Source organism: Humulus lupulus, chromosome 8 (assembly GCF_963169125.1).
Source record: "Humulus lupulus chromosome 8, drHumLupu1.1, whole genome shotgun sequence".
Classification (NCBI taxonomy): Eukaryota; Viridiplantae; Streptophyta; class Magnoliopsida; order Rosales; family Cannabaceae; genus Humulus; species Humulus lupulus.
The window spans coordinates 147,282,573-147,293,617 of NC_084800.1; the positions used below are offsets into that span (position 1 = coordinate 147,282,573).

Sequence of the window (11,045 nt, forward strand, 5' to 3'; positions counted from 1 at the left end):
ACTTTATGTGTGGTTTCTAACACAGAAGTTTTTACAAAACATAACATAATTCCTAAAACAAAATTATTTTTCCGTAATTTGTTTAAAAAATTACCATGTCGTTATGATTAAATATTTTTTATATTTTGACTTATTTATTTTGAAAAGAATGTCGTAATTTAATTGAGGCAAAAAAAAAATCTATTGCAATTTGAAATTAACAAATGTTAATCGATTATTAAAACTACCAATTTTTAAAATTAAAACTGACAAATAGTATTATACTGAAAGTGAAAATTAAATCAGTAACTGCATAAGATGTTAGAGTTGATATTCATATATTACCAACATACCTACATAAAAAAGAGTTTAAACAAAATGGTAAAAATAAGTAACGTAAAAAGAGAAATTTAACGGGAATTAGATGCTTTTATAAATGGGTAAAAATGGTTCAAAGAATGAGTATTAACAAAATAATGTCAGGTATAAACAAAAGTGATTACATATTAAGGTATTTTTTAAAACTAAAATATTAAAGGAGGTAAAAAGTGTAAAATCTTATTAAAAAAAATGTTCCGAATCCATATGGTATTTCAGCTTTGGACCTCTCCTTTAATTCAGCTTCAGTACTATTTTATTTATGTTTTATTTGTTACAGTTCTTAAAATAGAAAAAGTAAATCCTAGTAAATACTGATCAAAAGTTCCTCCTCTGTTTACGTTTGGGGAATAGCAGATACAACCATATACATACTGTCTCATGCCATTTCACTATAGACTAAACTCCACTATATCAATAAATAACAAAAAATTAAGAAAAAAAACATAATAAGCTTACAAGATTTATAATGAAAATTATGTTTGTATTTCCTCATTGATTTTCATAGTAGGGAAAAATTAAAAAAACGAACTATTAAATTGGTTTCACATTATCTTTAAAAATTGATTAAAAAAACTTAGACCATCATATATGCCCCTAAAATTTGTCTTGTAAATTAATACTTAATCTTGATCTACAATCAGAGTATGGACCTTCAGAATGAGTCAGGGACTTTATAATATACTCTTGTTTAACAATTTTTTTAATATTTATGCCTTCCTTGAATGCTTTTTTTTTTTTTACTTTTGTCCTGAACAAAGGTTTTGAGGCCGCCACTTGCATATATAACTTGAGGATGGCTTTAGGATAATCCCCATGAAAAGAGTGTGGTTTGGTTTGGCATTGTGTTTAGAAAATGCAATAAGGTGGTCGATTGATGAGTAGGGATCATGGAGCTGGCTGGCTCGTGCAGCCAACAAAATCAGTCACGTCGTGAGCGATGTGGGGAGGGAGTCCACTCATCATAAGTTTATTTCGATAATAATACTATATGTTCGGATTCATGCCATAGACTCGTGCGCTTCCTTTAGAAAATATATATAAAAAATTACGAAAGAAAAAGAAAAATAAAATGACTTCTTCCAAATTTGAGACCTAACAGACAACGAAGAGACCATAGTATGATGTCACCACGCTACCTTTGCTCTCCTTAATATTCTCTCTCACCAAATTATCTGCAGTACCATAATTCACGTGCAGGTAACGTGATGCTTATACCTTCCAGCTTCCAACTTTTGGTAGCTACTAGCTAATGAGGATCACTGGCTTTTACATGTACATATTTTTACTTGAATAACTTGGTCCTGTCCTTTTTCCTCACTTTAGAAAAACAACATATTATTGTTCATGTCTTACGTTTTATGTATCAGCTCTTCTTTCACAATAGAAAATTAGGCCCACCGACCTGATTGTCTCCCCTCTCACAACATTGAAAACAAATGAAAAAAAATCTATATTCCATTCTTATTACTGTGCTATATAAAATTATCGTTCAAATACGAATCAATAGTGAACCGATAGTCAAAATACTTCTCCATTTCACAAGGAAAAAAGATAAATGACATTTCTGTAAATTTTGTAGAAAAATATACTATCAATTTTCTTTCTTTGAAGGTATATAAAGTGGAAAAGATGACAAAATTGAGTGAACTACGTCCTTCATGTCATGCAATAATGGATCAAAATGAACACTGATTGTGCATAGAGAAGAAAAACAATCGTCATATGCTAACTGACTGGCCATATATACTGCAAAAATGGGAAAAGAACGACTTCGGTTCATAGGTTTTGGAGCCATACATCTAAGCAGTCTTCCATGGCGAGCCCACTATACTACGAAAGAGAGAGAAAGAAATGATTTACTTTACACAAGTGCAGCCGAGTAAGATAATTAACCGGGTAAAAATAAATCCCTACCCCAATGGAAAGAGATAACTCTTTTAAACATAATTCTTAAGATCGAATTAGAATATTCATATAAAGGATATAACTAATGTAACTTTGCCACCCACGGAGTGCATAAAAGAAGTAGATAGGGAAGGAAAATGAAAAGCTCAAGTGTCCTACTCATTGCCTTGCATGGAGGGAACGACCATATGCTGACCCTGCACCACAATAGCAAAAGAAAAAAACAAGCCAATGTTATAAATCTATTCATTGTGACATGTAACATGTTGTCACAAAACATATAAAATCCTAAGAAAGTATACCTTCTCCATGTATCTTTCGGTAGTTTTAAAGAAATTTTGATTTTCAAGTTACGGATAAAATATTTGTACTTGTGACCTCAAAGCATGATGCATAAACAGAATCAATACAGCAAAGTAAACATTTGACAAGTATTACAGATAAAAAGAATTTAGTTTTTATTGGAGACTAATTCAACCCGTGATAGACACTCGTTCTAATAAGTAAAAGGCATAAGCACATTATCACTGTTGGTTGTGCTCAAAAATTTTCATCCATTTTATAACAGCAGTTATATTATAGATAGTTTAGACTATCTCTAATACAAGATGTAAATTTTGTGTCAAATTTGACACAAAAAATAGATAAATGCTATATTTGGCTCAATATTCACAAGATGCAAATTAAGTAATAAACCGAACAATTCATTTAATATTTATTGATAATATACAAAAAAAATAATCTTTTTTTTTTCATATTTTTTATTGTAAAAAAGTAAATATAAAAAAAATATGGTTAGTCATTAATTGTTGATTAATAAATTAATAGCAATATAGTAAATAAAAAATTATATTTATTGTTGTGCTAAAATTGGCTCATGTTATATCTTGTACCAAATTTGGCACAACTTTTCGCGCATGTTCCAAATTTGACATTTTTTAGAAAATTATTGGAGTGATACTTTTGTTAAAATGTGGTAAATATAACAATGCTCCACCTTTTTGGCATTCCATTAGAGATGCTCTTAGATCTAAACCTTCAATAACAAATTTTGCAAATGGCTACCTATACACGTAACATCTGGAAGGAAACAGAGGTTTGAACTTTATTACTATTAATTTAATTACAAGAGGACCATTACAAAAATTAGATGAGGCTTGGGAAAAAGCAAAGCAACTACAAATGGAAGTGGCCTCAGCCCTCATCTAGAATTTGAAAATAGATTTTCTAGTAGACAAATCACTGAACCAGAATCTGACTGAAAACTAATGGTTGTCTACCATAAAGGGCCCCCCTACAATATTTTAAACCAACAATAAAAAATCAGAAAAATTCAACCTGTATTACCCTTACAAGCCTCCTAATTGTCAATGGATAACTACTTGGTCCAAAAACGAAAAGAATAAAAAAAATCCCATAAACGAAGAACATATCCATAGGGTACAAAGGCTACATCACATATGGTTTTCAACTAATATAAGCATATAAGACTATTAGGAGCAAAATGTTTAACATAATCAGTGTCACTGCTCGCAAAACATATAATTCCCAGTGCATAAATCATATAGTAATTTCATATTTCTGTGTTTAAATTATAATACTTTTTTCCGTCCATACAAGAGGAAAGGACAACACATTCACAAGCAGGATCAGGAATGTTAACCACTAACGAAAATTTCTGAATCCTCTAATTTCATAAACTTCCTAATGCGAACACATTTAAATGCTTATCTAAGCAACCTTATGATATTTTACTATCTCCCATCTATTAAAAAAGATGGGCCAAATTCAATTGCAGGGTACCATAATGACACATATAAGTGTATGATGCTATCATACAAAGGTAGTATAACAAAAGTTAAACAAAGGGAAATAGTAGAACGGACTCAAGCAAAAATACCCCAATGTTAAAAAGAGGTTTAAGTCTCGGGTCATGTTATTTTGGTGAGGCGAGGCATTAGCCTCAAATATTTAATTGATAAAATATTTCTAGAATACTTAAAAATACAAAGATGAATAATAAATAGTAATAAGGGCATTAAATGAAACCAAATATTAGAAATTAAAAATAAAATCTAAAACAAACCACAATTACTTAACACATGTAAAATGTTAATCAAATTCAAACATAGCATAAAATATCTTAGAAATTATTTAAAACTCTAAAATAAAGATAAAAATTTAGTTTCTAGAACTAAATACTAGATTCTACTTTATTTACTATTATTATTATTATTTATTTATTTATTTAAAGCAAGAAGCACCATTACAGGAAGACATGCAGCTCAGCAGTCAGCTCTCTAAATTTTGCAGCAAATGCTACGTGAAAGACATGGAATTATGTTTCCAAGTTAATAAAATTCAAGCTGACATTTTCATAACTTAAAGTCTTCAGACTTTTAAATAAAAAGCCCGACATCTTTGATTTTTGCAGCAAAGGCTATGTAAGTTAATAAAATTCAAGCTGGGCACTTTTTATTAAATTAAAATCTTAATGGCTTTTTTCCAACATCTTTAAGATAGGACTTTAAGTCCAATAAACCCAAACTGAGGGAGGCGTGTGCCACCCTCAATTCTGTGAAGCACCATTAAAGGCGGCACTTCACATCAGGGAGGTGTATGCCTCCTTGCAAAACCTCAAGGTTTTTTCAGTCCGCCTCACTTTGAGGCGCACATCAAAACAGCCCTTTGAAACAATGAAAATACCCCACCTTATTGCGAAAATTTAAAAAAAAAAAATGGATATATAGCCTTTCTTCCAATAAGAGACTAAATTTATTTTTGGGGGGGAGAGGTGGGGAGGGATAAGAGATCAGACACTAGCATTATTCTAATGCCCCCGACTCTGTTTGGAAAATTGGATAGGATTGGATAATTTTACTGTGTTTATGTCATGTAATTAGAGAGCACAACAGAAAAATTAATCCAAATACCACATTCATCCACCTATATAATTTTATCCTACCCAATCCCCTTTTCATATGTATCATTGGCACAGAAATTGAAAATGAACAGTTATTCATATCTCTCTCTTTTCTCCCAATTTGTCATTTACAAAGAAACAACTCACTCTTTTTTAATTTTCTTATTTCCCATCCACACCAAACCAAACAAGCCTGAATTACTTAATTTACAAGAGTACCAAGACTACAGGATTTTAAGCACTGGCACTAGGTTTTATATATCTAGTGTGTAATTGTGTGTATGTTTTACATTAAATATCAAAATTAGTGAGCTTAAAATACTGAGTTGGAAGGGGGTGAAGTACTTTTTCATTTTATTTCAAGGTTCATGTTTACAAGACATGGTTATGTTGAACTTTAACTAAAAAGAAACAGAACAATGTAAAAGCAAAGGCTAAATCATTTGAGGACATTAGAAATTTAGAACTCAAATTATATATTCACATCTTACCATGTAACTGTAAAAAAATTATGCATGCATACATGGGTACAAATATGTATATAAAGGAGAGATAAATTACTTGGGAATTTATGTAGTTCAATGATCCCTGGTGAACATACTGCCACATTGATTCGAACAAACAGAAAAAGAAAATTTGGTAAGCTAAGGATCTAAAATATACTTTAAGCAAAATAAAACGGTACCATCAACCTCTTCATGTTATTATTATCAGACCTGGGGATTTTGACCAGGTCCAGCTCCCAGTCCATCTCTTTTTCCAGAACCATCACCACCCCTGCCAGATCCTTTGGTGTCTCCCTGACAAGGTTGTTCACCAACATAACCATTCCACTCAGAAAACATTCTACATAAATTTAACACAAACCTAAATGATAATATCAAATTAAAAGGATAAATTTGTTACCTCCAACTGCCACAGTGCAATCACCCCAACAAAATCAGCCCCATCAATAAAATAAGAAAGGAAATGTTAAGAGTTAAATTTACAACCAAAAAAAAAAAGAGAATTCATTATGAAGAAAATAAATAATTACACATAAAAGTGATAAGTTGCAGCCGTGATTCATAAGGGGGAAAAACAAACTTCTTCAATTTTCAAATTCTACATAAAGACAACCTGAATTCCCCCTTCTACGATTAAGTTTGTTCATAAATGGCTAAGGTTTTGATATTATTAACCTCAAATATGACTTCGAGTAAAATACAAAAAAAAAGTTTGCTATTATTCATTTTCTTTAGTCTTCACGTCAACAAAACACAAAGTAATCAAATTCAAATTTTAAGCATTAATTCAATTCATAGCCAAACAGGAATCGATCATAATAATTCAGTTCAGTAAAAGAAAAAAGAAATCAGAAGCAAAGATTCAAGATTTACCTCCCTGTATCTTGCCAGGTAAGTCTTAAGCGGTTCGATATAGTCCTCAAAACCCAACGTAGCCATTGCCCATAACAAATCATCGCCATTTATCGTCTTTCTCTTCTCCTTTTGGCACTTATCACTCGCCCTAAACACCCAAAAAGAAAAAGAAAAAACAACTACTAATTAGCCAAGAAAATACGTTAAAGACATTTCAGAATTATTATTAATTTTGGAAAACTTACTCGCTGGTGATGAAACTGATGAATTCAGAGACGCATTCTTGTACGGTATCTTTAGCGTCCTTGGCGATCTTACCATTAGCAGGTAAGGCCTTCTTCATGATGCGGCTGATGTTGGCGATCGGGAGGTACCGATCCTGCTCTCGCACGCCACTTCCACGCGGGCTATGCTCCCCTCCACTATCGGGGCTCCCGCCAGCTGGACTCGTCGGAGCTTCCGCCATGATGATCTGCAGTGAACCCCAAAAAAAAAACCCTAGATTTCATCATATACGTAAACATACACAAGCACGAACACAACCACAAAACCTACGCGTACATATAAATATAGTCATGCCAAAAGGACAATTAAGAAAGAAAAAAAATCAATAGTCGGACATTGTAACCCTAAGGTGTGGCCATTAACGAGTTTCAGCAAAGAAAGTGAAAAATTCTGAAAAGAAAGGAGAGAGCGAGATGTGTGTATGTATACTAACCTGGAAAAATATATAGAGAGAAAGAAGAAGAAAGTGGTTCTTTTGTATTTGGCGCGGAGAGAGAAACCGAAATATTTTGGATTGGTTATAAAATTTTATTGGAGAATTGATTTTAGGAAATCTGACGCTGGAGAAGAAAATGGAGAAGCTTTTTGGCTTTGTGCTTATCAACACCGTTCGTTTTCCTTTCTCCTCTTCTCTCTCCTTTATTTGTAGTGCCGGTAATAGTACTACCACTCCCACATTTTAATAATAATAATAATGATTATGAAATAGTTTTGTATTTTGTTTCAATATAAACAACTAAGCAAAATTTTATTGCCAAAAAAAATTATTTAAAATATTATCAAAACATCCTTATTTTAATTATGTAAAACATACTTTGTCTAAAAAAAACATTATATAAAACATACAATATATTAAATTAAATAAATTCAAATTTTAATATTAATTTTCAAAAAGTTAACATTTAATTTTAAGAATAAAAAATATTTTAATTATTTAAATATTTTATTTTAAACTAAGATTTTAACTTTTAGAAACTTATCACTAAAAGTTGACTTTTCTAAAAAAATATTAAATATTTTTTGTAGTTGAAAAAAAGATTTTTAGTTATATTGAAAATGAATTTGATTAAAATTATGTTAAATGATAATGTCAAATTAAGGTAGTATTTTAATATTTATTTAATGAGAAAGTGTAAGCTAGTACTAAACTCTACTTTATTTATCAAAATACATCACTAAAACCTCACTTAGTTTATTTTACCTCGCACTTACACATTACTCTATATTTTTTTATATCATACAAATATTATATTTATAACAATTATTTATTAGTTAAAGTCAACAAAAAAAATTTGAAAATGAAAAAAAATAAACAAATAACTAATAAGAGAGAAAGGAAAAAAATGATAAACAAAAATATTAAAATAATATATACATTCAAGGTTGAACCTTAGCTATATCTAGCTTTAGAAATATTGGTGTTTGTGCAATGTATTATACTTAAATATTTAGAGCATTTGATGGAGAATAATTTTAAGTCTTTTAGTTTTTTTTTTTTTTGCATATTGGCTACTTTACAGGAGCCATTGGGACTGCTCTAAACAAATGGGTAGTAAAATAGTATAAACCTTGTAATGGCAATAAAAAGGATCTTTCGGCTCAACATCAAGGCTCACATTAGGGTCCAAGTCATATCCCACACGACATTTACAGACCATGGACCATCAGGTCCAACCTCAAAACTAGCCAACACTCATATGAACTAAGTCCATTAGCTCAACACTCATCCATGACTAGGATGAGCTTTGAGATTGACACTACATGACAGGGGAAAAAGCAATCCACTCCCAACTATGCAGCATTCATTCTTCGAAATAAGGAGAAGACCATTTCTCTAGGGGCCACAACTAGGAGAGCAACAACTCTTCTAGGAAGCCTACATAAAAGTCTTCTTTGAAACTAAAAAGGGGACGATCATTTTCATACTACCACAATACTAATGGTAGAAAACAGAGATTTCGTCGTTAACAAACAAACCAATGTCAATGAACAATTCGCTGCCCTAACAGCATAGATGCGGGAGACGGGTGAGCAAACGAGGGCTCTAGAACGGAAGAATGCAACGTGCAGGCAGAAGAATGCAGCGTTCAAGGAGGAGAATGCTATGATGATTGAAGGCTTCTACAACAACCATCATCATCTCTTAAACCATGTTCTGAGTTCTAATCTCACCAATGCAGTCGTTTAATTCAACCCCAAGTGGATCAAAGAGTCAATTCTTCGAGCCGCAGTCCGCAGACGAGGTAACTCTAGTTCCAATGATTGGCCAACACTTAGCCATTGAGCAAACAACCACTCAAAGCTCTAGACAACAATCAGGACAAACCATTAGATTGATAGAGGGGCTGAAATGTTGAAGAATCTGTAGCTAACCACACTCAACCAACAAAGTTTGATAGGAAGAACAAAGATGTGCAAAGTTTGACAAAAAGGGTCGTAGCTCTCAATAGGTTCATTTCAAAATCCACATACAAAAGTATCTTTCTTTTTAATCTACGTAGAGGCAACAATAAATTTGAATGAATCGAAGAGTGCGAACAGGCATTCCAGATGATCAAGCGACACATATCGCAACCCCATGTCCTATCTATTGGGTTTTATGTTCTTATAAAACCATATTTCTTGTGTAATTCATTCATTATCAATAAAATAATAGAAATCATTTTGTTCAATCAAATTGCGTTGTTTACATGTTTTATTACATGATTAATTATTATTAATACAAACGTTTATAAAATCCCGAACATATGTATAGTTACAATTCTAGTGACTCGATCACAGTGGATTATAATTGTAATTATATGTTCAAAAGCAATTTGTCCTAAGATTAAATCAGTACACTGGATTTTTACTTATTGGGTAATCTACGATAAGATCTACTTACACATCTGGTATGATGTCATAACACCAGGACATTGACCAAGTAGATAAGATCAGATGTATTTTGTTACATTAGACTTGACTGATATTGATTATTAACAAGATCAGTAAATATCGTTATTATCTAATCTAATTATATCACAACGTTGACCATAGACCAATTCAATCTTAATTATAAGTGATTAATATTATGCTAAGTATATTATTCAAGTCTTTTGATTTGTTCGTTACCAGCTTACCCTGCGACCTAGCTCATACTTACATATTGGAGATTTTGTAGTATAATTGAGTGGGAGTATTTATCATAGATATGAAATCTATAGCTTCTCTTTAAGAAGTGAAGCGATGATTTCCTTGTAGCTTGATTCAAGTGTTAAATGATAGAGTACTCATTTCTGTAATTAAATTTACGGACCTATTATTTACAAGGAACTTAGTGGGAGTTAAGGATAAAATACCAATGAGGGGGTAAAACAGTAATTTGCACCAATCTCATTAGTAAATCATCTATAGTTGATTGAATGACGGTTATGGTTATAACAATGGATAACGTATTTACATTTGGTGTAAAACGTTCTATGAATTCAAGAGTGCAATTTTGAGTCTATAGTGGAGTCACGAGAAATTAATAAGGTATTGAGATTATTTGTTATAAATAAACTCACGGTAACTTATTGGAGCTTGAGTTCATGGATCAATGGTCCCCATGTCATCTCTTATCAAAATGAACCTAGTAGTCTTGAATAATTAATTTAATTATTAATTATAAAAATATCATATTGACTAGGTCAATGAAAATAAATAATGTTAAATTATTTATTGATATTTTGTGAGAAAATAAATAGAAGAAACTTTGAGGTTTTTATTGCAAAGTCTCAACAAGAGAATATCATAGCCAAGTGAGACAATTTTGTTAATATTGATAGATTAGTATTAATATTAATAAAATAAATTAAATAAATGTCAAAATTATAATTAGTTAATTTTGACAAGTATTTAATTAATTATAATTATTAAATAATTAAAATAAAATGGGTAACTAAAACCTATTTTATGTCCTAGCAAATTGTAACAACCCGGATTTTCAAGACTCAATAATGTGGAAATATAAATGTTTTCATTTAACAAAATTTCTTAAAAACCCGTTGTAACGTCCTGGATAGCCAAGACCGCTACACTGTGTACTTATAAAGGTGCAGGACTTGCTAATCAAGTCTTTTAGTTAAAAGACGTGTCACTAAAACCATTAATGTGCTAGAGTTAAAAGATTTTGGTCCCAAAAGGTACATTTCATATAACTAAACATTTTTACACATGGGATCCCAAAAGGA

The 11,045-nt window shown here is 31.3% G+C and overlaps 1 protein-coding gene across 6 annotated transcripts; it reads right to left on the reverse strand.

Moving 5' to 3' along the window:
* Positions 1-1,998: 1,998 nt before the first annotated feature.
* On the reverse strand, positions 1,999-7,456 carry LOC133798545 (nuclear transcription factor Y subunit B-1-like). 6 transcript variants are annotated; one of them, XM_062236882.1, is made up of 7 exons: positions 7,268-7,456; positions 6,795-7,021; positions 6,568-6,697; positions 6,095-6,100; positions 5,905-5,988; positions 5,750-5,788; positions 1,999-2,462 (listed from the first exon to the last, which is right to left on the reverse strand). In XM_062236882.1, the coding sequence occupies exons 2-7, from the start codon at positions 7,013-7,015 to the stop codon at positions 2,421-2,423; spliced, it is 522 nt and encodes a 173-aa protein (XP_062092866.1). In that variant the 5' UTR covers positions 7,016-7,021; positions 7,268-7,456; the 3' UTR covers positions 1,999-2,420. The 6 variants fall into 6 exon arrangements, 1 of the variants encoding a protein (XP_062092866.1); XR_009875932.1 differs by lacking the exon at positions 7,268-7,456 and adding an exon at positions 7,170-7,252 and having other exon boundaries at positions 6,095-6,697; XR_009875933.1 differs by having other exon boundaries at positions 2,401-3,559; positions 6,095-6,697.
* Between the last annotated feature and the right edge of the window lie 3,589 nt (positions 7,457-11,045).

What these genes read in the sequence shown, in the direction of transcription:
- LOC133798545 (XM_062236882.1), bottom strand. Translation starts at nt 7,015, where the DNA reads ATGGCGGAAGCTCCGACGAGTCCAGCTGGCGGGAGCCCCGATAGTGGA. An exon ending in ATCAGTTTCATCACCAGCGA is followed by an intron (nt 6,698 to 6,794) that starts GTAAGTTTTCCA and finishes TTGGGTGTTTAG; the next exon opens with GGCGAGTGATAAGTGCCAAA. An exon ending in TGAACTACATAAATTCCCAA is followed by an intron (nt 2,463 to 5,749) that starts GTAATTTATCTC and finishes ATTGTGGTGCAG; the next exon opens with GGTCAGCATATGGTCGTTCC.